A 27,423-nucleotide genomic window follows, 5' to 3' on the forward strand; every position below is an offset into this window, starting at 1 on the left:
CTCTGTGCTATGGAGCATATCTCAAATAACTGACGGAAGAGACGCAGTCAACTGCAGCCAAGAAACAATTCTGAGACTCAGATTGTCATACATTTTAAAGGTAACAAACTAAAACACAATGACTACAAAGTTAAACAAGCAATACAACTCCATGCACAATGACTACTTTGAACAATTTCCACAGACATTTTTTACAACAACACATTTAGATGCAAAGTTTGGTAACAGAATAACGGTTTGTGCTGTTTGTGCGTCATTCTGTTCCCAAACCTTGCATCTGATCTGCACTGTTCTTCAAGTGCAATCATTGTTTTTTTGTTTGACATGCATTTTAAAGTGAACAATCTGAGTCTCAGCATCATTCTGTTACTGTTAAATTGTCCTGTACCATTACACAAAGCTCAAACATTTCTCCTTAACAAAACTCTCCTCTCTATGACAGTCCATCTGCATCACTGCAACACTTCTCAGCTCAGCACGTGACAAATCCATGGGGCCAAAGGTACCAACTAATCCTAACTAATTTTGACATGGCTTGGCTGAAGAACTACACTTGTCAACAGGTAATATTAATATCTGCCAAACAGTACACACACACACATCCAGCTTCCTCAATTTGCCCAGCTGAGGGCCAGCCCGGAACTGCTCTGTCCTAAACAATGGCTTAGCTTGGGGAATGGGGGCATGTTCTTGTTGACTTGCTCTGCTGAGATAGCAGCAAGCCAAGCAGCAGTATTGCAGTTCAAAAATAGAACACAAGAGTCTCTTATTCAGAAAGAGGCAGCATGCATCTGAAATGGCACCCTATAGAGTGCTGTGAAAAAGTAATTGTCCCCTTTCTGATTTTCTCTATTTTTACATGCTTTTGATACGGAATGTTATCAGATCTTCAACCAAAACCTAATATTAGATAAAGGGAACCTGAGCTAAAAAATGTATACTATTTTATTTATGCAAATCCTAATTCCCCTGTGTGAAAAATAACTGCCCCCTTACACATAACTGGTTGTGCCACCTTCAGCTGTAATGACTGCCACTAAATGCTTCCTGTAGTTGTTGATGCTTCCAGTCTCTCACATCGCTGTGGAGGAATTTGGTTCACTCTTGTATGCAGAACTGCTTTAACTCTGCAACATTTGTGGGTTTTTAAGCATGACCTGCTTATTTCAAGTCCTGCCACATCTCAATTAGGACTTTGACTAGGCCATCTTAAAACTTCAAATTTGTTGCTTTTTAATCATTTTCATGTAGGCTTGATTGTGTGTTTTGGATCATTGTCTGGTTGCACGACCCAGCTGCACTTCACCTTACAGACGGATGGCCTGACATTCTCCTGTAGAATTATTTGATAAAGAGCTAAATTCATGGTTCCTTCTATTAAGACAAGTTGTCCAGATCCTGAGGCAGCAAAGCATCCCCAAACCATCACACTACCACCACCATGCTTGTCCGTTGGTATGAGGTTCTTACCGTGGAATGCAGTGTTTGTTTATATCATACCATTTCTACCGATCTGCATATCAGTTATGATTTTCATATGCACATTTTTGTGCAACGGTTATATTTCATTTATAATAGGCTTTGTAACTCAAAATCATTGTCATGTGGTTAATCTGAATTCAATCTAAAAATACAATTATACAAATCTAAAAGTAACTCCTATTGTCAACTATGTAAAAACATCCTACATAAAGCCAACAAAAAATTGCGGCCTGCAGGTCAAAAATCCAATTGGCTACGCATGGCTGTCTGCAACAAACTTGAAACTTGAAACACAGTGAAATACGGAACCGTTCCGTATTTTATCTAACGGGTGGCATCCAGAAGTCTAGATATTCCTATTCCATTGCACAACCTTCAATGTTATGTCATAATTACGTACATTTCTGGCAAATTAGCTCGCAACGAGCCAGGCGGCCCAAACTGTTGCATATACCCTGACTCTGCGTGCAATGAACGCAAGAGAAGTGACAATTTCACCTTGTTAATATTGCCTGCTAACCTGGATTTCTTTTAGATAAATATGCAGGTTTAAAAATATATACTTCTGTGTATTGATTTTAAGAAAGGCATTGATGTTTATGGTTAGGTACACATTGGAGCAACGATACGCACCGCATCGATTATACGCAACGCAGGACACGCTAGATAAACTAGTAATATCATCAACCATGTGTAGTTAACTAGTGATTATGATTAATTGATTGATTTTTATAAGGTAAGTTTAATGCTAGCTAGCAACTTACCTTCGCTTACTGCACTCGCGTAACAGGCAGTCTCCTCGTGGAGTGCAATGAGAGGCAGGTGGTTAGAGCGTTGGACTAGTTAACTGTAAGGTTGCAAGATTGAATCCCCCGAGCTGACAAGGTAAAAATCTGTCATTCTGCCCCTGAACCAGGCAGTTAACCCACTGTTCCTAAGCAGTGATTGAAAATAAGAATGTCTTAACTGACTTGCCTAGTTAAATTAAGGTGTAAAAAAAAGAAAAAAAAAAGATATCAGCCAAATCGGTGTCCAAAAATACCGATTTCCGATTGTTATGAAAACTTGAAATCGGCCCAAATCGGCCATTCCGATTAATCGGTCGACCTCTAATATCCACAGTAAAATGAGTCCTATATTGGCATAACCTGAAAGGCTGCTCAACAAGGAAGAAGCCACTGCTCCAAAACCACCATAAAAAAAGCCAGGCTACGGTTTGCAACTGCACATGGGGACAAAGATTGTACTTTTGGAGAAATGTCCTTTGGTCTGATGAAACAAAAATAGAACTGTTTGGCCATAATGACCATCGTTATGTTTGGAGAAAAAAGGGGGATGCTTGCAAGCTGAAGATCACCATCCCAACCGTGAAGCACAGGGGTGGCAGCATCATGGTGTGGGGTTGCTTTGCTGCAGGAGGGACTTGTGCACTTCACAAAATAGATGGCATCATGAGGCAGGAAAATTATGTGGATATATTGAAGGAACATCTCAAGACATCAGTCAGGAACTTAAAAGCTTGGTTGCAAATGGGTTTTTCAATTGGACAATGACCCCAATCTTACTTCCAAAGTTGTGGCAAAATGGCTTAAGGACAACAATGTCAAAGTATTGGAATGGTCATCACAAAGCCCTGACCTCAATCCCATAGAAAATTTGTGGGCAGAACTGAAAAAGCGTGTGAGAGCAAGGAGGCCTACAAACCTGACTCCGTTACACCAGCTCTGTCAGAAGGAATGAGCCAAAATTCACAACTTATTGTAGAAAGCTTGTGGAAGGCTACCCAAAACATTTGACTTAAACAATTTAAAAGGCAATACTACCAAGTACTAATTGAGTGCATGTAAACTTCTGACCCACAGGGAATGTGATGAAAGAAAGAAATCATTCGCTCTACTATTATTCTGACATTTCACATTCTTAAAATAAAGTGGTGTCCTAACTGACATAAGACAGGGAATTTTTACTCTGATTAAATGTCAGGAATTGTCAAAAACTGTGTTTAAATGTATTTGGCTACGGTGTACGTAAATTTCTGACTTCAACTGCAGATTTTACTTTTCTATTATTTCTCTCTGCATTGTTGGGAAGGGCCCATAAGTAAGCATTTAACTGCCTGTTGTTTACGAAGTATGTGAAGAATACATTTGATTATGTTTTTCCATTGAAGATTGTCTTTTAAAAAAAGGAGCCATTGATGTTGATTAAGTCATGGGAAACACTGACTGAGCTTAGGTTACACATCCTGTGTGGCGTCATGCCTGAAGCTTGTCATCCATTGCTCAGCTGCCATTATGGTCAGGCAGTGCCGGACCACAGCCACACAACTCCCTACTAGGCCTAGCCTATATCCCCAACATGATTGTGTGATTGTTATCTTGGGCCTGAAATTCCCCATGGAGTGAGCTGGCCAGGGCACACCCATCCAATTTCCACAGAGTGCAGTTCCTAAGCTACTCCCCGGCAAACTGAAGCCACTCTAGTTGTACACCATGTTTGCAGTACTTTTGAAATAAAAGTAGCTTCTACAGTTAGCTAAGGCACCGCCGTAAAATCAGGTTTTTACACTGTCACAATTAGCCTATTTTTTGCCATACTAAAGTTATATTATTAGCCTATAGTTTTAAATGAATTAGCCTAGATTATTTTTTCAACAACCAATACGACGAACTGCTAGGCTTAACACATTACATTTAAACACATTACATTTTTATTACACAGTATGTGGCTATGCTGTTTCTCAGTAACACACACACCTCTCCAACCTCTTGCCGCATCCAAAACAACTGAGAACTTAGAAATATCAGACTTCATACAGCGGGTTCAAGACAGCTGGGAACTCTGAAAAAAACCAAGGTCAGTCCCCCAACTCAGAATTCCAAGTCGGAAACTCGGGCATCTTTCTAGAGCTCCGGCTTTCCAATCTAAACATCACTGATGACCGTTGTTTTTTTTAGTTGTCTTAAATGCTCCATCAGCTACTGGCACATATGCACAATGAGATGATGACAGTCTGCGTTCCTACACCAGTTGCTGTACTGGGGGACATTGGAAACAGGAAATTTGGTATGTGCCTTGAACACAATGGGGGAAATGGGTTCATGAGATGGAGCAGCAATGTTTCACTCACAAGTCACAATGCCATGAAGTTATGTTTTTCATAGCTTCTACAAATACAACAGAATTTAACCATCTCCAGTCCATTTCCTCTCAAGATCATATTTTTAAAGCCTTGGAACAGACCATGCAACAAGAGGGCTTTTGGCTTTAAACTCAGGACACTTTGGTGAAACAGTAGGACTCTGTTCTCTCTAGGACTGATTTTCCTGACTAATCCCAAAGGAAGCCCTGGTTTACATCTTCTGTTTTTTCACAGGGTCCACCCAGTGCCGCCCACAGACCCAATCCCATCCTCCAGACAGACTCCGTTTTGCAGGCAGTTCTTAATGAACTCCTCCAATTAGCTAATTGCCTGACATCTCAAATCTGGCTCTAGTATATGTTGCATCTTCAGTCGACAAATTGTGCAGAAGGCAAGGGGCAAGACAGAGATAAATCACTTAAGACACATATTGACAAATGGGACGGTATATCATCCTTGGGACGTCCCTACCCCATTGAGGTTGAAATATAATATTGTTCATGTTCGGTAGGGGTTTAGGTTAAGCACGTCCCAAGGATCCCGGAAACACTGACCAAATCAAAACATGGTTGACATCTCGCAATCTCGAATTATTTGCAGAATAGAATAAACTAGATATGGACCAGTTTGAGCCACTGTGAATACAATCAGTATGCAACCAGCACATCAAATTCATTTTAAGCATTTCTATTACAAAAAACATGTTATAATGGCTAGCAACATCTGTATGCTTCCAATCCGTCCAGTGATGGAGTAGCAACAATTAGGCACGTTAGCTAGCTACTTCGCACTAAAAACAGATACAATTCGCAAGCTCACTTCAGCTAGGATAGCTTTGGTTTAGCTGTAGCATCAAGCTATAGCTAGCCCAGCAAGATAGCAGACAAAATGTCTAATTTCGACTTACCTATAACGATCCGCAGGTGTTTTAGGCGTGTCAGTACATCTTTTTTGGGATCCAACACTTTCGGTGTTGATTTTTTGACGTCCCCATGAGGCTTTTTTGAGAACATTCCGAAAGAAGGAGACGAACGAATCTGTGTAGGAGGCAGCAAGCCCCTGTTAATCTTCTTCAAAAGATTGCTAACCACAAGAGAGCTGGAGGTCCGTTATCATTTGATTATGTACTGCGACCTAATAGCCTTCAAGGGCGATAACATGTATACAAATAAATTAAAGTCGGTGAGAGGTGTGCATTTTGCAGATAATAGTTTATGTAAAATGTTGCTAGCAATCCAAACAACACACCTCTCCCCAAAATCTCAAAACATGGCGGAGCTTGAGATATGAAAAACAAGTTAATGGAAATCAGAGCAATTCAACGCTCCAGTCTGGTAGAAAAAAAAAATGATATATATATATATATATATATATATATATATATATATATATATTCATGTAGTGTCTGGTTTGATTCTTTGAAACATTTTAGATGACAGTCAGATCCTAATGAATGGCATAATGTTTCCCAAGCAAGCAAGCAATCTGGAATTTTCATTTCAAAGACCACTACTTGTGGGTGGACCATTTAATTTAAAAAATCAAGTTTCACATTACATGGAAAAGTGAAAGTGCACTGTATTAGTCTACATTTATCATACTGTGTTCTGTGACTGTCAAACAAGAGGAAGAGTGAGAGGGGAGAAAGAGATAAACATTTTGTATGTGTAATGTTTACTCTGATTGTTTTTTCTTTGTTTTGTTTAATTCGCTTTGTTGGTTTTTGCCATTATTTTTAGGTTTATTTCACTTGTTTTAGCAATCTAAACAAGTTTCCATGCCAGTAAAGAAAACATTTATTTGCGGCACTACAGATGGCTATATCAGTTCGCTAATACAGGACTTGTAAAGGGCAAGTGCGGGTACTTTTGTGTGAGAAAGAAATTATCATTATTTTTTTTATTTAACTAGGCAAATCAGTATAGAACAAATTATTATTTACAATGACAGCCTAGGAACAGTGGTTAACTGCCTTGTTCAGGGGCAGAATGACAGATTTTTACCTTGTCAGCTCGGGGATTCAATCTAGCAACCTTTCGGTTAGTGGCCCAACACTCTAACCACTAGGCCATCTGCCTTAAAATATATATATACATATTTTTATATATATATATATATATATATATATACATATTTTTATATATATATATATATATATATATATATATATATATATATATATATATATATATATATGATTCCAAGAACACAGGATGAGATGTTACTATCCTTTGTGCAAGCACTTCCAAGAGTTAATGAACAGTGAATGTGGTGAAATTTGGGGAGCGCATCGTCAGTAGTGTACCTTTGGTTCCTAGGGTGTTTCGGCCTTTCACACTATACACCCTCCCCAAAGGCGGCCAGCGACAGGGTGATCAATCCTACGCTTGCAACCCATTCCCAATTAGTCATAGGAGTTGCCTTGTTGTTGATAGCCAACATCCCATGGGACTATGCATGGCAGGGGCGTCCTCCTCCCTGAGTCAAGCATTGTTGACCGCATACCTCCTGGCCCTCTCACTTCGGGGCCCAGCTGGGGTCTTTCCTCTTCATCCAGAGCCACTGACTGCTGCCTTCTGCAGCCTCCGATACAGCTTTGATTGCCGAACGCTGGCTCTGGCCCTTAATTCCCAGGTCTCTAAGCAGTCTGGTTGTAGATGTTGCCACAAAACCTCTGCAGCCCACCTCCACTGGTCGGACTTCTGTGTTCAAGCCATGATGCCGTGCTTCGGCAGCTAGATCAGCATAGCGCAGATGTTTTCGCTCATAAGCCTCATCTACTGAGTCCTCCCAGGGTACTGTGAGCTCAATGATGAAGACCTTATTGAGCGAACGGGACCAGAGCACCATGTCAGGTCTTAGGGTGGTGGTTGCGATCTCCGGAGGAAACACAAGTTGCCGGCCAATGTCAGCTAGCATTTTCCAGTCGCGGGCCAAGCGCAGCTGGTCTCGCTCTAATGGTGTAGAGCCGCTCTTCGGTGGTTTAGCCCCATCGCAGACAAAGTTTGTCCGTAAGGAGTGTGATGCTGCTGTGGGTGGTAGGGAGTTGGTGGCAGCTCGCTTGTCCTCCAGGGCGGACGCAAGGTTTTTAAGGACTTGGTTGTGACGCCAAGTGTAGCGTCCTTGGGTGAGGCTTGTTTTACACCCTGTGAGAATGTGCCTGAGGTTGGCTGGCATGGAACAGAGGGCACAGTCCGGATCTTCACCATACCATTGGTGAAGATTAACTGGTGTTGGAAGGACGTCATATGTTGCTCTGATGGAAAAGCTCAACCGCCTCGCTTCCATGGCCCACAGATCCTTCCAGCTGATCTTCCTCTTCTCCACACTGTCCCATCGAGTCCACTGTCCCTGTTTGGCAAGAGAGACTGCCTTGGCCCACCTTGCAGCCTCCTCCTGATGGCGTACTTCCTGCACTACCATCTTCCGCCGCTCTGGTGCAGTGGCCTTACTCCAAGCAGCACGGCTAGTTAGCCCAAGGCCTCCTCTCCCTTGCTGAACATGACCCACAATGTCAGCATGTCTGAGGGCTGCTGTTGCCTCCTGGACTGCTTTTCCTGGCCTCCGTTTGCGCCCAGTTGCCAAGGTCGGCGCGTTGTTGCTCACCACTGGGTCTCGAGATTCATTCAGTGTCATCTGGAGCCTGGTTTTTGCACACTTGAATTCCTCTGTTAGACTGGTGAGGGGCAGCTTGAGGACACCATCTCCATAGAGGCCTATGGTGGTAAGGCATCGTGGAACTCCGAGCCACTTCTTTAAGTAGCCTGTGACTCCTCTTTCCATCTTCTCCACTGTTGAGATTGGAACCTCATACAGTGCTAAGGGCCACAACACCCGGTGTAGGAGACCAAACTGCAGACACCAGGCCTTTAACTTTCCAGGTAGCTGGGTGTTGTCGATGGACTGTAGGCTACTACTGATGTCTTTGCGCAGCTGTTGCACCTGATCTTTGTCCTTCAGGCTTGCATCATACCACCTTCCAAGGCTTTTTACCGGCTGCTCAGACACTGTTGGGATTTGGTCATCTCCGATGAAGAATTTCAGGTCAGAGAGTACTCCCTTCACAATCGAGATGCTGCGTGACTTGGATGGTTTAATCTTCATACGGGCCCAGCTGATGTTGTCCTCGAGTTTTCTGAGCAGTCTCCTGGTGCATGGGACAGTGGTGGTCAATGTTGTAATGTCGTCCATGTAGGCTCTGAGTGGAGGGAGGCGGAAACCAGAGTCGACTCGCTGTCCACCAGCAACCCATTTTGAGGATCTGATGATAACCTCCATTGCCATTGTGAATGCCAATGGAGAAATGGTACATCCCGCCATTATACCTACATTCAGGCACTGCCATGAGGTGGTGAACTCTGAGGTGGTGAAGCAGAACTGCAGATCCTGGAAGTACGACTTCACCAGGTTTGTGATGGTGTCCGGTATGTGGAAAAATCTGAAGGCAGACCACAGGAGTTTATGGGGCACAGAGCCAAATGCATTGGCGAGGTCGAGGAAGACTACATGGAGGTCCCTTTTCTCCACCTTGGCCATTTGGATCTGGTGCCAGATCATGCTGGAATGTTCCAAGCAGCCAGAGAACCCTGATATTCCTGCCTTATATTTTATATATATAAATATATATATATATATATATATATATATATATATATATATATATATATATATATATATATATATTATCAGGGCTCAGCACCCCCGACTTCCCGCGACTATGCCTGTCTTCCTTCCTCCAAATGCACTGATTTGAATGGAAATGGACAGGTAACAGCAAAATACCTGAAGCCAGACACCACATTGCTTACCCCAGTTCTGTCATTTCAGTTGAGATCTAGATCTGAAAGCTAATTTAGCGAAGTGAAAATACCGACAGTATTTATTGAAATATGTAGTTACAGTAGTACTGTAACTACATATTGACTTGTATAGGTTTTCATGCATGCTTTAATTATAAGCATATGAACTGGAAATTCGAGACAGTTACAGTACTACTGTAACTACATATTGACTTACATAAGGGTTCACGCATGCTTTAATTATCAGCATATTAACTTTTTTTTTTAAATCGAGACAGTTACAGTACCAGTGTAACTACATATTGACTTACATAAGGTTTCACGCATGCTTTAATTATCAGCATATTATTTGAAAATTCAAGACAATGTTCTCATTCTCAACTTTTCTTGATTTGATTTGTATGGTCTAACGAGATGGTGCGCTGCTTTGTCAAACCCTGGGGAATGTAGTTTAAGTTCTAACCCTTTTGTACAATTACTTCATGGTGAAATTGTTGTAAAACAACTACAATTCCCTGACATCGAAATGCACGTCAATTACGCGCCATTGAACCGCTGCGATTTATCGTTTGTTTTTAGCTTGGACGCTTGCTTGCTGGCTAGCTAGCTAAGGTTAGCTAGCTTTCCATCAATGCTTACCGCTTATTCAATCAGACATACAACGATATTATTTATCTTTCTGTTTTTATATTTTACTATTGCTATTTTTTTTTATACTAATCTTACCGAAATATTCATGTCATCCGATGAACTGTGTAGTTTCCGAAAGATAGCTCGCTTGCTAGCTAGCTAGCTAGCTAGCAAGTGAAACTATCTTAATTTCCGGTGTTTTTTGTTGTTTTATTCGCTAACTAACGTTAGCTTTGCAACGATTTTGGAAGCTATTTCTAAAGTAGATATCTATCTCTTTTTTTGTTGGAAGTACAAAATACAATTACTCTGTTAGTAGTTGAAGGTAAGTTCAAGCTTTGAACTAGCATTATTATGACTAGTTCATTTATTTGGCATTGTGATTACAAGCATTCTGATTAAAATCCAGGTAAGGAAGTCAACATGCCGGTACATTCTCGAGAAAAGAAAGAAAGTAACCACGAGGAGATGGAAGTCGACTATCCCGAACAAGATGGGAGCAGTTCAGACGAGGATGACACTGAGAGCTCGTCCGTGTCAGAGGATGGGGACAGCTCGGGTAAGAATTGTTTTACCAACCCAGTTTGTTTGTAGACTACAAGTGATTTGCTACACATGTTACATGAATGCACCTGTTTCATTGGTATTTTGGCTATCATGCATGTATTGTAGAGATGGATGATGAGGACTGTGAAAGGAGAAGGGTGGAGTGCCTTGATGAAATGACAAATCTGGAGAAACAATTTGGAGACCTGAAAGACCAGTAAGTCTCTGACTGCATTTACTGATTGGATTTACATTATACATATGTCTCAATTCTATCACCGTGTGTCAAACAGGTGAATGTATCTAAGGTTAACCAATTGTAGCCAATGCTGTTTTTGTTCAGGTTGTACAAGGAGAGGTTGAGTCAGGTGGATGCCAAACTCCAGGAGGTGATTGCAGGCAAGGCTTCGGAGTACCTGGACCCCCTGGCAAATCTGCAGGAAAACATGCAGATCAGAACAAAGGTTGCTGGTAAGTCTGTCGCAAGCTAATCTTTGGATTATATTATTTATGTAGCTTTAAACTGATTTCACAAATTGCTGCGGCATTTAACACCAGATTAATAAATTAAGGTTTCCTAATTGTCATCCAGAAGTTGACAAAGTAAATCTGATGAAGAAAATTGAATGAACAGTATGCTGGCATGTCTCACTGTCAAATTGTTTTCCTTCTCAGGGATCTACCGGGAGCTCTGTATAGAGTCTGTAAAAAACAAGTACGACTGTGAAATCCAAGCAGCTTTCCAGCACTGGGAGGTGAGCATTGTTGTTGGGAAGTCCACATATCATAGCTCTACCCATGTCCGTCTTCAAACCTCTGATGGCGAATTAATTTATTTGTATAGTGGCTTAATTGATTATCATTTGTAACCATTGATTCCTCTTTGTTTGTCTTAGAGTGAGAAGTTGCTATTGTTTGATACAGTGCAGAGTGAACTTGTGGAAAAGATCAGGCGACTGGAGGAGGACAGGCACAGTATAGACATAACCTCAGGTATCGTCAAGTCATTGCGCGAGCCACTAACGTAGCATGCATAACCCAGCTCTCATATGGCTAGTTCCCCAGACAGTTGCAAGTCTAGTCCTGGACTTTAAAGCTATTTTAATGGAGCATGCTTTTTAGTCCAGGACTAGGCTCAGTCTGTGTCCAGGAAACTGTCCGATAGTGGCATGTCTTAATATTCCCTTTCCTCATTGACCCTTCTTTTCTCAGAGCTCTGGAAAGATGAGCTGCAGTCAAGGAAGAACAAGAGGAAAGATCCATTTAGTCCAGACAAAAAGAAGAAGCCAGTTGTTGTGTCAGATATCCTCTTTCATCATCTGAGTCTCAACAGAATGAGTCTCATTTTTTTTATTACAATCTTGGTCTGTGTTATGTGTGTACTTGTCCCACCCACCGCACATTCACACTTGCCTTTATATACACCTGTATTTCCTTAACATCCGTACGACCATATATTGTCTACATGTTACAAGACTTGGATATACTGGAGGATTGGACAGCAGTCAGAAAGGTACCATGCCTCGTCGATGCATAGTATGGTCCTGTAGCTCAGTTGGTAGAGCCAGGATAGTGGGTTCGATTCCTGACACAACCTATACATGTATGTGTGTCTGTAAGTCGCTTTGGATAAAAGCTTCTGCTAAATGTAATTTATTATTATCATTATTATATTAGTATGTTTTGGATTTATATGATGATTATGATCATATTCTAACCATTTTAATATCTTAAAGGCTGTGGCTACTTTGGGACCTCACAGAGGTAAAACTGATGGTAAGACTCAACTTCCATTTTGAATTAAAGACTTGTGCTGTAAATTGTTTACTCACTCTATTCTGTTATTGTGAGATCCTGTCCCTCGTCTCTTTTTGGTTTTCTGAACCAAACTATGAATGAACACCATGCATAATAAACACAATTTAATGTCAGCAAGTTGAAATAATACTTTATAAGAAGTTACTATACCAACTTGGATTGTGTACTTTTGTGACTAAATATTTTTTGTTTGTTTCCACCAAACATTAAATTCCAGTCTCCACCAATAAGAATGAAAAGTATCAGCATAATGCTCGATCAGAAGAGGGAAAGTTGAGTTATGACGGAGAATGGTACTGCCGTGGACAGATGATATGCATCGACAAGAAAGATGAATTTCCCACAAGGTGAGAATACTGGCATCCTTGGGAAATATACTTTTTTGGAAGCAAAGTATTTTATGTCCTTTTTCTAACAATTTAACAATTTCAATGTTTAATCTTCTTCTCTTGCCCCCCTCTGACCAAAGAGCCATAATTACCACAATCAACCACGATGAGGTTTGGTTCAAACGACTAGACGGCAGTAAATCCAAGCTGTACGTCTCTCAGCTCCAGAAAGGCAAATACACTATTAAACACTCCTAATTTTCAGGTCAACTTGCACCACTCCCTCTCCAAAGCTCAGGAGTTATTCAAAGAGTCCCATGGTGCCATCTTCTGCCTATTTCAAGTTTTCTAATGAATTCTGAATTAAATACTTAAAATACAATTTATATGAAATACAATTTTTTGTTAATTTCGTGAGATGGGTGTGGGTCCTCTAAATAGTATTGTGTGTGACTAGGTGTGAATATGACCATGTTCCAATGTCATTTTTATTGGGCAAGACAGACAGATATGGAGAACATGAGTTTCCAGACTCTCTTTCTACAGGTTTGCCTTAACAGTAGCTCAAAGCATTCAGATGAGAAAATGTACTGTATAATGGACTAACACTGCAGGATCTATAGAAAGTTACATGCGACATCAGTATAGATCAGTATATCAGCCTCTCATGTACATTGACCAGTATCCATTATCTCTTGCCATACCCATCTCTGCTAGTTGTACTTTTTGTAATTTATGATAAATTCTTTGTTAGTGGTACGGTACTGGTGATGACTGTCTGTATAACTTTAACACTTATGTCTTACATCTTCCAATGCAGTATTCATCTGTTTCTTGCTGTCTGTCTTAATGACATTCCTACATAGGGTTTTAAAATTCTAGTAATGTTCCCAAAATTCCTAGGTTTTCCAGATAACCCGGTTGAAAGTGTCCCAGAATCAGAAGAGAATAAGCAGGAAATCTGCCCTAGATTTCTGGAAAACCTGTGAATTTTGGGAAAGTTACCAGAGCTTTGCAACCCTACTTGTACCTCACTTTGAGATGCTGTAGGTTTGCTAGAAAGGAACCACTGTCTTAATGTACAGAATAAAAGGAGCCTGCATGTTTTATATAAATAAAGGGAGAAATCTGTCTATAAACTTTGTCTGTATTTTTTTTAGAGCCCAATACAATTTTCTGAGAAGATCCAGTGAAATGCACATGACTTTTTCTACACTTAGCTTTTCCATAATCTCATGTCATGTGTGCTTGAGGTCAGCATCTATGTCCATATTTTTTCAACGGAGTAAAAAAACATATCTTAAGCTGTTTTACTTGGGATAAAGCGAAGCGGTCTTCTGGTCAGACTCCGGAGACGGGCACATCGTGCACCACTCCCTAGCATTCTTCTTGCCAATGTCCAGTCTCTTGACAACAAGGTTGATGAAATCCGAGCAAGGGTAGCATTCCAGAGGGACATCAGAGACTGTAACGTTCTCTGCTTCACGGAAACATGGCTAACTGGAGAGACGCAATCCGAAGCGGTGCAGCCAGCGGGTTTCTCCACGCATCGCGCCGACAGAAACGAACATCTTTCTGGTAAGAAGAGGGGCGGGGGCGTATGCCTTATGGCCAACGTGACATGGTGTGATGAAAGAAACATACAGGAACTCAAATCCTTCTGTTCACCTGATTTAGAATTCCTCACAATCAAATGTAGACCGCATTATCTACCAAGAGAATTCTCTTCGATTATAATCACAGCCGTATATATCCCCCCAAGCAGACACATCAATGGCTCTGAACGAACTTTATTTAACTCTCTGCAAACTGGAAACGATTTATCCGGAGGCTGCATTCATTGTAGCTGGGGATTTTAACAAGGCTAATCTGAAAACAAGACTCCTAAATTTTATCAGCATATCGATTGCGCAACCAGGGGTGGAAAGACCCTGGATCATTGTTACTCTAACTTCCGCGACGCATATAAGGCCCTGCCCCGCCCCCTTTCGGAAAAGCTGACCACGACTCCATTTTGTTGATCCCTGCCTACAGACAGAAACTAAAACAAGAAGCTCCCACGCTGAGGTCTGTCCAACGCTGGTCCGACCAAGCTGACTCCACACTCCAAGACTGCTTCCATCACGTGGACTGGGAGATGTTTGTATTGCGTCAGACAACAACATTGACGAATACGCTGATTCGGTGTGCGAGTTCATTAGAACGTGCGTTGAAGATGTCGTTCCCATATCAACGATTAAAACATTCCCTAACCAGAAACCGTGGATTGATGGCAGCATTCGTGTGGAACTGAAGGCGCGAACCACTGCTTTTAATCAGGGCAAGGTGTCTGGTAACATGACTGAATACAAACAGTGCAGCTATTCCCTCCGCAAGGCTATCAAACAAGCTAAGCGCCAGTACAGAGACAAAGTAGAATCTCAATTCAACGGCTCAGACACAAGAGGCATGTGGCAGGGTCTACAGTCAATCACGGACTACAGGAAGAAACCCAGCCCAGTCACGGACCAGGATGTCTTGCTCCCAGGCAGACTAAATAACTTTTTTGCCCGCTTTGAGGACAATACAGTGCCACTGACACGGCCTGCAACGAAAACATGCGGTCTCTCCTTCACTGCAGCCGAAGTGAGTAAGACATTTAAACGTGTTAACCCTCGCAAGGCTGCAGGCCCAGACGGCATCCCCAGCCGCGCCCTCAGAGCATGCGCAGACCAGCTGGCCGGTGTGTTTACGGACATATTCAACCAATCCCTACACCAGTCTGCTGTTCCCACATGCTTCAAGAGGGCCACCATTGTTCCTGTTCCCAAGAAAGCTAAGGTAACTGAGCTAAACGACTACCGCCCCGTAGCACTCACATCCGTCATCATGAAGTGCTTTGAGAGACTAGTCAAGGACCATATCACCTCCACCCTACCTGACACCCTTGACCCACTCCAATTTGCTTACCGCCCAAATAGGTCCACAGACGATGCAATCTCAACCACACTGCACACTGCCCTAACCCATCTGGACAAGAGGAATACCTATCTGCGAATGCTGTCCATCGACTACAGCTCGGCATTCAACACCATAGTACCCTCCAAGCTCGTCATCAAGCTCGAGACCCTGGGTCTCGACCCCGCCCTGTGCAACTGGGTACTGGACTTCCTGACGGGCCGCCCCCAGGTGGTGAGGGTAGGCAACAACATCTCTTCCCCGCTGATCCTCAACACTGGGGCCCCACAAGGGTGCGTTCTGAGCCCTCTCCTGTACTCCCTGTTCACCCACGACTGCGTGGCCACGCACGCCTCCAACTTAATCATCAAGTTTGCGGACGACACAACAGTGGTAGGCTTGATTACCAACAACGACGAGACGGCCTACAGGGAGGAGGTGAGGGCCCTCGGAGTGTGGTGTCAGGAAAATAACCTCACACTCAACGTCAACAAAAGTAAGGAGATGATTGTGGACTTCAGGAAACAGCAGAGGGAACACCCCCCCCCATCCACATCGATGGAACAGTAGTGGAGAGGGTAGCAAGTTTTAAGTTCCTCGACATACACATCACAGACAAACTGAATTGGTCCACTCACACAGACAGCATCGTGAGGAAGGCGCAGCAGCGCCTCTTCAACCTCAGGAGGCTGAAGAAATTCGGCTTGTCACCAAAAGCACTCACAAACTTCTACAGATGCACAATCGAGAGCATCCTGGCGGGCTGTATCACCGCCTGGTATGGCAACTGCACCGCCCTCAACCGTAAGGCTCTCCAGAGGGTAGTGAGGTCTGCACAACGCATCACCGGGGGCAAACTACCTGCCCTCCAGGACACCTACACCACCCAATGCTACAGGAAGGCCATAAAGATCATCAAGGACATCAACCACCCGAGCCACTGCCTGTTCACCCCGCTGTCATCCAGAAGGCGAGGTCAGTACAGGTGCATCAAAGCTGGGACCGAGAGACTGAAAAACAGCTTCTATCTCAAGGCCATCAGACTGTTAAACAGCCACCACTAACATTGAGTGGCTACTGCCAACACACTGTCAATGACACTGACTCTACTCCAGCCACTTTAATCATGGGAATTGATGGGAAATGATGTAAATATATCACTAGCCACTTTAAACAATGCTACCTTATATAGTGTTGCTTACCCTACATTATTCATCTCATATGCATACGTAGATACTGTGCTCTATATCATCGACTGCATCCTTATGTAATACATGTATCACTAGCCACTTTAACTATGCCACTTGGTTTACATACTCATCTCATATGTATATACTGTACTCTATCATCTACTGTATCTTGCCTATGCTGCTCTGTACCATCACTCATTCATATATCCTTATGTACATATTCTTTATCCCCTTACACTGTGTATAAGACAGTAGTTTTTTTTTTGTTTTTTTTTTTGGAATTGTTAGATTACTTGTTCGTTATTACTGCATTGTCGGAACTAGAAGCACAAGCATTTCGCTACACTCGCATTAACATCTGCTAACCATGTGTATGTGACAAATAAAATTTGATTTGATTTGATTTAAAGATATGCCCCTAAATCACAGAACAGTTTGGAGATTACAGTCTTGTTTCATGTATAAAAGTTGCTGCAATACCATAATTTGCCACAACCAATTTCTCCTACCTAAACAGCCAAGTGTTTAATGAAAGCTTTTTTTTACTTGCCCAAACACTACTGCCAAGACTAGGATCAATATTTGAAATGTGTATTGAAGTGTACTAATGTGAATGTTGGTGTGAAAATAATATGAGCTGTTTTGTCAAAAGCAGAACAAATGACTTGTATGTTGTATGCAAGGTTGCAGCAAGGAGTAGTCTTGTACTAAAGCCTTTTGGGAGAGTATCAATATGAATGTGGTGTTAAGTATTTAGATTTCACCACGACTGCCTGTATGTTCATAAACATGAGAAAAGTTGACTAAACAAAAAGTAAACATAGTGAAACAATACATAGCTGTGTGATTATGTCCTTGCATGCAGTTTGGGAAATGGCAATAAAACATGAATTAATAGTTTCACATCTGACAGATGTGAGAGTGACAGCTACCAGTGTGTATCGCTGTTTCCCTTCCGATTAACTTTCCAACCCGTGTCGCAGCTGACGCTTCGTGGCTGTTGTGTTTTGGTCTCTGCTAGAGTCTGAACTGAACATGACGGCGAGAAAGTCTGGGTCACGACTCGAGACAGAGATAGAACGAAGCCGTTCGGAAGGGCAATGGGACAAGATACCAGAGCTTGTACGGCAGCTCTCTGCCAAACTAATATCAAATGGTAAGATTTGCTCTGCGGTTCACTTAAAGATTTGGGGCCTGGACAGGGAACGGAATCCACGGGCTTTCCTAACCACGTCAGCGCGTCTACGTGAATGAAACTTCCTTTGCGAGTGGCTGTCAAGTAGCCAGCTACTTCTAGAGGTCATGCGTCTGTAAGAATTAAATAATGATCTTGAACACACCGGTATAGTTTATATTTAGCGAAAACCCGAAGCTTCTTTGATCGTGCATACGCACTCACTTTGTCATTTCAGGCTAGCTACTGTATCTAACTAACTTGGACAGAGAGTGCATACTTGTTGAAAATTCTCACTCATTAAATATTTCTAAATTATTTTACTGAGCTAGCTATCTTACCAGTTGCATAGGTAGACTTCATATAAATAGTTTAAGAATATTTAGTCCTGCATATCAGTGGCCTAATCATACACAATTGAGCGGTTTACAGAAATCAACATAAACAAAATTGAAATCTGTGCGAAATAACAAGCTTCAAGGAGGGGGAAATTGTTTTCTTGACATATTTCAGTTCTATTTCTGTCTGTAAACGGGAAGTCGCCTAGCTGGAATGATTATGTCATTTAACTTCACCTTTAATGCCGCGTTCAAAACAACTAGGAACTCGGTACTCTCCGGCTCACCGACGTGATGAATTGACAACGTTTTCTCCGTGTTCCCAGTTGTTTTGAACGCGGCATAAATGTCCTATTTTGGCATGCAAGCATGTTTTGTTGACATAAACTGACATGCCTTCTTATGTCAGTCAGACCAGAGCATAGGGGGGTAGTTAACAAACGGTTAACAAACTGGATTAGCCTACAAATTGCTTTAAAATCCAACATAGCATGAAGGATTTTTTTTAATCGACATGAATTAGATTGAGCAATACAAGCGCCACTTTTATTCCATAGGCTGGGATCCGCACTATGCAGCTGTTGCAAGAGCACATCTTTCACTGGCAGTCCACTGGTTTAAAAAACAATGATCGATAAGCATCCTCCAAGCGTTTATTTAAGTTTGATAATATTTGGATGCCAACAGCAGTCACAACATTGGAAGACATAGCTTGGACTGTAGCCTACAAAAGCCTATTCCTGCTCTTTTCCCGTGATCTTTTCCCATAGTGGTCTCTGACTTGTGGTCAGACTCGCTCAGGTGGAACAAACTTAAACTTTTTTTTCAATGCTGATTTGAATGTAATTGAGAACAGAGAAGTGTCAGTCTATAGAAGGGGGTGAGAACCATGAGCCTCCTAGGTTTTGTATTAAAGTCAATGTAGCCAGAGGAGGATGGAAACTAGCTGTCCTCCTACAGTGGCTCTACCGTACAGAGTGCTGTTGAGGCAACTGTAGACCTTCATTGCAAAACCGTGTGTTTTAATCAATTATTTGGTGATGTGAAAACTATACTAAATATATTATCTAAAAAGTGTAACTTTTTTAATGTTTCACTATTTTTATTTTTATGAAATTCACTGAGGATGGTCCTCCCCTTCCTCCTCTGAGGAGCCTCCACTGCTGGAGGTATAGACTAAACTTTGTTTGTGTTTGAGATGACCTGGGGAATCTGCTGCTGGGGGAAGCCAAGCTCCAGCAGTACCTCAAGGAGAACCCCATCAAGCAGGGGGCCAGCCCGAGGGGCCCAAGACCTCAGCTTGTAGAGGTCCGCAAGCACCTGACCGCTGCCCTGGACCGAGGGAACCTCAAGGTAGATATTAATGATATAACACCTTTAGCCATTAGTATTCGTCATATGCCCAGTCTCCAGTCTAGTTTACTCTTGTAAGTGTTATAACAGTGTAGTCCAGTCTTATAACAGTATTATAATACTGCAAAAGGGTAACACTGGTTTAATCAGGATCTGGCAGTACACTCACTGCTTTCCCAAACTGAGAGAATCCCCTTTGAATTGTATAACCTCATATTACTGCCTCACTCCCTCATGCTGCTTGTATGCACCCTTTTTCTCTGAAATCTGAACATATATTTTTGTGTTCAGGAGAAAACATATGGCTACACTGTAACTGTCTCTTCTCTTTCCTTTTGTGCCTAGCCGGACTACATGCAAGAGGCTAGTATGTTGATGGCCAAGCTGTCCTATGTGGAGGGAGACTATAGTGAGGCCTTCAACCAGTATGGCAAAGTGACCCTGGACGAGCTGGCACTGGTGGGAGCCCCTGTCTACCGTCTCTCCATGATTGCCGAAGCATACGCTACCAAAGGTAAGAGCTTAGGGTGCCATAATGCCCTCACATTACACCAGTCAGGGTTTTTCCTGGCTCAAAAAGGGGCTTAGGTTGTGGCAGTGGCCACGAGAAAACCTTTGGGTTGCCTGCCAAAAAAAGGTCCTGTGCTGGAAAACCCTGCCAGTATTTCCCAATTCGAAATCTACGCAACAAAATTGTCCAGGGGAACAGATCTATGGTAGGGGAAACACTGCAAAACCATACCGTCTATTCTACTACCAAATTTGAGCTTCAATCTCAACTCCGCTTCAGTACTCGACACATTCATTCTAGTAATTTGGTGAATTTGTCTATTCTAAAGGACATTGAGCCTAATCTGTGGTGCTGAATCCCTCTGTTCTTCCACTGCCTCAGTCATGTATTGAGAAAGTGCTGGGGTGAATGTATTACCTAACTCTGCTGGTCTGGTCAGTCTGAGTTTTAACCTGGTGCCCACCCTGCCGTTGCACCCCTTGAACTCTGTCACTGTATGCTTGCCAGGGGGACAATTAGCTTAGCTGATGAGAACACAATGTGACCTACCTCATTATGCAGTTCCTGTCTGTGGAGGCTTGCTCAGGCTTTCCCCTCAGAATTCTGCACTAATACAAGGGGATGTTTGATTGACCTGCTGTAAAATGGAGATGGTTTTGATGGATAAGTAATGGCGTTTTAAATGGCCTATAATAGAGTCTGTTGCTGTATCGAAATCTAGTGTGTATATTAAAATGGACATGACATGGAGGAAAATCAAATCAAATTTATTTATATAGCCCTTCGTACATCAGCTGATATCTCAAAGTGCTGTACAGAAACCCAGCCTAAAACCCCAAACAGCAAGCAATGCAGGTGTAGAAGCACGGTGGCTAGGAAAAACTCCCTAGAAAGGCCAAAACCTAGGAACAAACCTAGAGAGGAACCAGGCTATGTGGGGTGGCCAGTCCTCTTCTGGCTGTGCCGGGTGGAGATTATAACAGAACATGGCCAAGATGTTCAAATGTTCATAAATGATCAGCATGTTCGAATAATAAGAAGACAGAACAGTTGAAACTGGAGCAGCAGCACGGCCAGATGGACTGGGGACAGCAAGGAGTCATCATGTCAGGTAATCCTGGGGCATGGTCCTAGGGCTCAGGTCCTCCTCCGAGAGAAGGAGAGAATTAGAGAACGCACACTTAGATACACACAGGACACCGAATAGGACAGGAGAAATACTCCAGATATAACAAACTGACCCTAGCCCCCCGACACATAAACTACTGCAGCATAAATACTGGAGGCTGAGACAGGAGGGGTCAGGAGACAGGAAAAATCCATTGTCTCTGTAAAGAGGAAATTGACAGAGCAGCACCAGTCCTCTGTTTGAGCTAGTATACCCTGCAATGTGTTGATGGGCCATATGGTGGCAGTAGAGGTTCACTGTTCACTATGCTTATGTTTGCTCATGCAGAGAGGAGTCCTCACACAGACAGACAGACAGACAGACTGTCTGTCTGTCTGTCTGTCTGTCTGTCTGTCTGTCTGTCTGTCTGTCTGTCTGTCTGTCTGTCTGTCTGTCTGTCTGTCTGTCTGTCTGTCTGTCTGTCTGTCTGTCTGTCTGTCTGTCGTAGTGTGGAGCCCCTCAATACAGCAGCCTAGTATACACACGGCACACACACACAAATCTGTCCCCCTCTATACATACAGCAGCCTATCCTAGGATTTACACAGACCGACCGATGATGCAAGCAGTTGCCCATACAGCATACATCACTGTGGAGCGACTGCATTGCGTAGGCAACCCCACCCCCACATAGGCACACACACGTCTCCTCCCCGGGCCGTATTGCCTGCAATCATACTGTGTATATGGAGTGAAGCATTGAAACATTAGGGCTTGACCTGAATTTAGGCAAGCTGACTTTATAGCCGGAAACATCTAGAATGGAAGGAAGTCTCTTCAGATGAAGCTCTCTTTTATGTTAAACAGCATCATTTCTTATATAGTACTTTGTTGGCTGTGTAAGGCAGTGTTGATGGGTAGCTAACCTGAGTTCATTTGTCATTTTGTGTGACTTTGTCTGGACCAGCTATCTTGTTTGTCCGATGGCGGGAATGGGAAGACATTACTGCTGTTTTCATTTTAATGAGCGTCCTAATCGAGAGGAGTGGAGGGGAGGAGGAGGTCAGGCCGGCCTGTTTAGAGTAACACAGGAGCCCATTAGGCTGTGAGAGTGTCACAGTGGCATGAATAAGTTATCTGGCACGGCAGCAGAGAGAGAGCAGAGCCATACAATGACAACAGAACCCCCCGGCTCCAGTCATTAACATACCCGCATCTCCACCACAGGAAATCTTTATAAGGCAAAGACAAGCATGGCTGCATACATCCATCTTTGCAGATCTCTATCTCTCTCTCTCTCTCTCTCTCTCTCTCTCTCTCTCTCTCTATCCATCCATCCATGGTGGCGGTCCGTCCATCTGTGACAGAGCATGTTAATCTCTCCATCTGTTTGTCTCTGCCTCCTCTGTCTTTCTGTTTCTTTGCTTATCTATAACTCTCTCTCTCCTCCCCTCTCTCTCTCTCTCTCTCTCTCTCTCTCTCTCTCTCTCTCTCTCTCTCTCTCTCTCTACCTCCATCCCTCTCTGTCTTTCTGTTTCTTTATCTATGTATAGCTCTCCTCCCCTCTCTACTTCAATCCCTCTCTGTCTTTCTCTCTTGCATCAGTGTTCATGTTACAGTCATGTCCTATAAAGAGAAGACATCTGCACCTCTATGGTACTAGAGGTTTCAGGGTGTGTAAATTAATCATGTGGGGTTGATGGAAGAACCGTTTGGCTTGTATTGTTTGGACCCTTTTAATGAATGGCTCTATTTGAGCGTCACACAGTTGGAGTAGTCTTGTGTAATTCCAGAGGCTAGAGCTATTTATAATGAATGAGTTATTAAGGCTATTATCTATTATTAATGTGTTGTTTGAAAAGGGTGCTTTGGGAACTGCAGATTCGGTTTCATAACAACGAGGTGTGTGTAGCCACAATGGAAGTGCTTTTCTACATATTGTCTTGTTACAAACAGAATGGTCTGGTGATTGACAGAACCGGCCCACACAAAACAAGATACAGTTTACCCAAAGGTCAGACAGGGATACTTTTCCTCATAGTATCCTTTTAGGGCCCGAGATATTCCTTCGCACGTGAGTTTACATGGAAAACTCTGACTACAACAAAGGCCCAGAGTTTTTCCTTTCCAGGTCACAAAATCAGGGAAACTCAGGGCCATACATGAGGGAAAAGAGTGAGGGCCTTCATTTGTAGAAGAGTGAGAGCCAGAAGTAGAAGGCGATTGTTGTCCTAATCTCCTCTTTAGAAGAAAGGAAGGCTTCTTCAGTCCTTGGCTGACATGAGGTGAGGCTGGTGGCTGTCCTTGACTCCGATGATTGTACACTATGCACACGCATCCGCGCACGCACAAACACACACAGACACTAAAGCTTGAGCGTGAACTTTAACCCCTGGTGGGCTGCATTGTGTGGTCTTATCCCGACCAGAGGCAAGGCCACAGTACTGTATGTGAGGTGTAGCGTATACAGACGTTTTTAAAAATTCCTTAATTTCTTCTCTCCAGGTCTGTGTCTAGAGAAAGTCCCGGCTGCATCTCCGTCCCTGTCCAATTATAACGTGGACAAAGACCAGGAAGTGATTACCTGCTATGAGAAGTCTGGAGACATTGCCCTGCTCTACCTACAGGAAGTAGAGAAGGTAACCTAGCAACAAGCTAACATTGGCTTTACAAGTGGATGTGTTGATGGGAGGGAGAATATGGGGATGCTTTAATCACTGTGACAAAACCAAATCATTTTCAGGTGATCTGGGCTAATACTAACAAAATAATTAACCCTCTTTTAAATTACAGTTTAAGGTATACTCGGCTAGATGACGTTGCCATGAGCAGCACTGCAGATATTAAGATGAACGGGATGCAAGACTGCAACGTGACCAAAACAGCGGAGAAGTTTAGTCTCGAGCTTCAACACTCTTAGTTGTTTACTGCTGTTTACTTTGTGCATCTACGTCATCTTGCTGAGTCGATTTTTAAGTTACAATTACAAATAGCCAAGACTAAGGGCCAGTCACCAGTAACTTAACTTTTGTTCTCGGATTGTTGCTGTTTGACATTTTAAAGGGAAGTTTGCAGAATGAGGTTGCTGTTAAACATTCAGATTTGGGTGGCCGGCTGCGACCGGGAGACCCATGTTGTGGCGCACAATTTGCCCAGCGCTGTCTGGGTTAGGGGGGATTTGGCCTGCAGGGATGTCCTTGTCCCATCGCGCACTAGCAACTCCTGTGGCGGGCCAGGCGCAGTGCACTCTGACACGGTCGCCAGGTGTACAGTGTTTCCTCCGACACATTGGTGTGGCTGGCTTCCGGGTTAAGTGGGCATTGTGTCAAGAAACAGTGCGGCTTGGTTGGGTCGTGTTTCGGAGGACGCATGCCTCTCGACCTTCGCCTCTCCCGAGTCCATACGGGAGTTGCAGTGTTGAGACAAGACTGTAACTACCAATTGGATACCACAAAATTGGGGAGAAAAAGGGGCGAGAAAAAAAACCTACCGTTCAAAAGTTTGGGGTCGCTTTGAAATGTCCTTGTTTTTTACATAAAAGCACATTTTTGTCAATAAAATAACATGAAATACAGTGTAGACATTGTTAATGTTGTAAATGACGATTGTAGCTGGAAACGTCAGATTTGTTATGGAATATCTACATAGGCGTACAGAGGCTCATTATCAGCAACCATCACTCCTGTGATCCAATGGCACGTTGTGTTAGCTAATCCAAGTTTATCATTTTAAAAGGCTAATTGATCATTAGAAAACCCTTTTGCAATTATGAAAATTGCAAAAGGGTTTTCATAATTGCAAAAGGGTTATGTTAGCACAGCTGAAAACTGTTGTTCTGATTAAAGAAGCAATAAAACTGGCCTTCTTTAGACTAGTTGAGTATCTGGAGCATCAGCATTTGTGGGTTCGATTACAGGCTTCAAATGGCCAGAAATAAAGAACTTTCTTCTGAAACTTGTCAGTCTATACTTGTTCTGAGAAATGACGGCTATTCCATGTGAGAAATTGCCAAGAAACTGAAGATCTCGTACAACGCTGTATATTACTCACAGAACAGAGCAAACTGTGGGAGGCCCCGGTGCACAACTGAGCAAGAGGACAAGTACATTAGAGTGTCTAGTTTGAGAAACAGACGCCTCACAAGTCCTCAACTGGCAGCTTCATTAAATAGTACCCGCAAAACACCAGTCTCAACGTCAACAGTTTATGAGGCGACTCTGGGATGCTGGCCTTCTAGTCATAGTTACAAAGAAAAAGCCATATTTCAGACTGGCCAATACTAATAGAATATTAAGATGGGCAAAAGAACACAGACACTGGACAGAGGAACTCTGCCTAGAAGGCCAGCATCCAGGAGTCGCCTCTTCACTGTTGACATTGAGACTGGTGTTTTGCGAGTACTATTTAATGAAGCTGCCAGTTGAGGACTTGTGAGGCGTCTGTTTCTCAAACTAATGTTACAGTATGTTTGGGGTAAATCCAATACAGCACATTACTGATTACCACTCTATTTTTTCAATCAGTGGTGGCTGCATCATGTTATGGGTATGCTTGTAATCGTTAAGGACTGGAGAGTATTTCAGGATAAAAAAAATCAACAGAATGGAGCTAAGCAACAGGCAAAATCCTAGAAGAAAACCTGGTTCAGTCTACTTAACACCAGAGATTAATTCACCTTTCAGCAGGACAATAACCTGAAACACAAGGCCAAATCTACAATGGAGTTGCTTACCAAGAAGACAGTGAATGTTCTTGGGTGGCAGAGTTTCAGTTTTGACTTAAATCTGCTTGAAAATCTGTGGCAAAACTTGATGGTTATCTAGCAATGATCAACAACCAATTTGACAGAGCTTGAATAATTTTTAAAATGATAAATGGGCAAATGTTTTATAATCCAGAGTGTGCAAAACTCTTAGACGTACCTAGAAAGACTCACAGCTGTCATCGCTGCCAAAGGTGATTCTAACATGTGCTGACTCAAGGGTGTGTACCAGTCAAAAGTTTGGACACACCTACTCATTCCAAGGTTTTTCTTTATTTTACTATTTTCTACATTGTCACATAATAGTGAAGACATCAAAACTATGAAATAACACATGGAATCATGTAGTAACCAAAAAGTGTTAAACAACTCAAAATATATTTTATATTTGAGATTCTTCAATGTAGCCACCCCTTGCCTTGATGGCAGCTTTGCAAACTCTTGGCATTCTCTCAACTCGCTTCTTGAGATAGTCACCTGGAATGCATTTCAGTTAACAGGTGTGCCTCGTTAAAAGTTCATTTGTGGAATTTCTTTCCTTCTTAATGAGTTTGAGCCAATCAGTTGTGTTGTGATATGGTAGGGGTGGTATATACTGTAGAAGATATCCCTATTTGCTAAAAGACCAAGTCTATATTATGACAAGAACAACTCAAATAAGCAAAGAGAAACAACAGTCCATCATTACTTCAAGACATGCAGGTCAATCAGTCCGGAAAATTTCAAGAACTTTGAAAGTTTCTTCAAATGCAGTCGCAAAAACCATCAAGAGCTATGATGAAACTGGTTCTCATGATGACTGCCACAGGAAAGGAAGACCCAGAGTTACCTCTGCTGTAAAGGATAAGTTCATTAGTTACCAGCCTCAGAAATTGCAGCCCAAATAAATGCTTCCCAGAGTTCAAGTAACAGACACATCTCAATATCAACTGTTCAGAGGAGACTGTGAATCAGGCCTTCATGGTCAAATTGCTGCAAAGAAACCACTACTAAAGGACACCAATAATAAGAAGAGACTTGCTTGGGCCAAGAAACACGAGCAATGGACACTAGACTGGTGGATATCTGTCCTTTGGTCGGATGAGTCTGATTTTGCGATTTTTGGTTCCAACCGCTGTGTCTTTGTGAGATGCAGAGTAGGGGATCTCTGAATGTGTGGTTCGCTCCGTGAAGCATGGAGGAGGAGGTGTGGGGGTGTTTTTCTGCTGACACTGTCTGATTTATTTACAATTCAAGGCTCACTTAACCAGCATGGCTACCTCAGCATTCTGCATCGATATGCCATCCCATCTGGTTGGCGCTTA

General features: G+C 42.7%; 3 protein-coding genes across 11 annotated transcripts in view; 2 read left to right on the forward strand and 1 right to left on the reverse strand.

Moving 5' to 3' along the window:
- Nucleotides 1–5,908, reverse strand: part of ralgapa1 (Ral GTPase activating protein catalytic subunit alpha 1) — a 113,749-nt gene extending 107,841 nt beyond the window's left edge. For 5 of the 9 annotated variants that reach the window (XM_042325326.1, XM_042325323.1, XM_042325325.1 and 2 more), the window contains exon 1: nt 5,532–5,907. In XM_042325326.1, coding sequence (XP_042181260.1) covers nt 5,532–5,637 — 106 coding nt within the window. In that variant the 5' untranslated portion in view covers nt 5,638–5,907. Of the gene's footprint in view, nt 1–5,531 lie in introns of all 9 variants that reach the window. The other 4 variants (XM_042325324.1, XM_024430310.2, XM_024430313.2 and 1 more) reach the window with 2 other exon arrangements.
- A 4,055-nt stretch (nt 5,909–9,963) lies between these two features.
- Nucleotides 9,964–13,885, forward strand: brms1la (BRMS1 like transcriptional repressor a). Its single transcript, XM_024430309.2, has 11 exons — nt 9,964–10,378; nt 10,463–10,612; nt 10,726–10,816; nt 10,943–11,070; nt 11,275–11,354; nt 11,496–11,592; nt 11,812–11,901; nt 12,048–12,112; nt 12,336–12,375; nt 12,635–12,764; nt 12,887–13,885. Exons 2-11 carry the CDS (start codon nt 10,477–10,479, stop codon nt 13,002–13,004), a joined length of 975 nt encoding a protein of 324 aa, XP_024286077.1. The 5' UTR covers nt 9,964–10,378; nt 10,463–10,476; the 3' UTR covers nt 13,005–13,885.
- A 3,909-nt stretch (nt 13,886–17,794) lies between these two features.
- LOC112256798 (tetratricopeptide repeat protein 7B) overlaps nt 17,795–27,423 on the forward strand; it is a 122,148-nt gene continuing 112,519 nt past the window's right edge. The window contains exons 1-4 of the mRNA XM_042325330.1: nt 17,795–18,029; nt 19,584–19,738; nt 20,084–20,252; nt 23,863–23,996. Of these exons, the coding sequence (XP_042181264.1) occupies nt 17,909–18,029; nt 19,584–19,738; nt 20,084–20,252; nt 23,863–23,996 (579 nt within the window). The 5' untranslated portion in view covers nt 17,795–17,908. The remainder of the gene's footprint in view (nt 18,030–19,583; nt 19,739–20,083; nt 20,253–23,862; nt 23,997–27,423) is intronic.

This window comes from Oncorhynchus tshawytscha, linkage group LG08 (genome assembly GCF_018296145.1).
Source record: "Oncorhynchus tshawytscha isolate Ot180627B linkage group LG08, Otsh_v2.0, whole genome shotgun sequence".
Classification (NCBI taxonomy): Eukaryota; Metazoa; Chordata; class Actinopteri; order Salmoniformes; family Salmonidae; genus Oncorhynchus; species Oncorhynchus tshawytscha.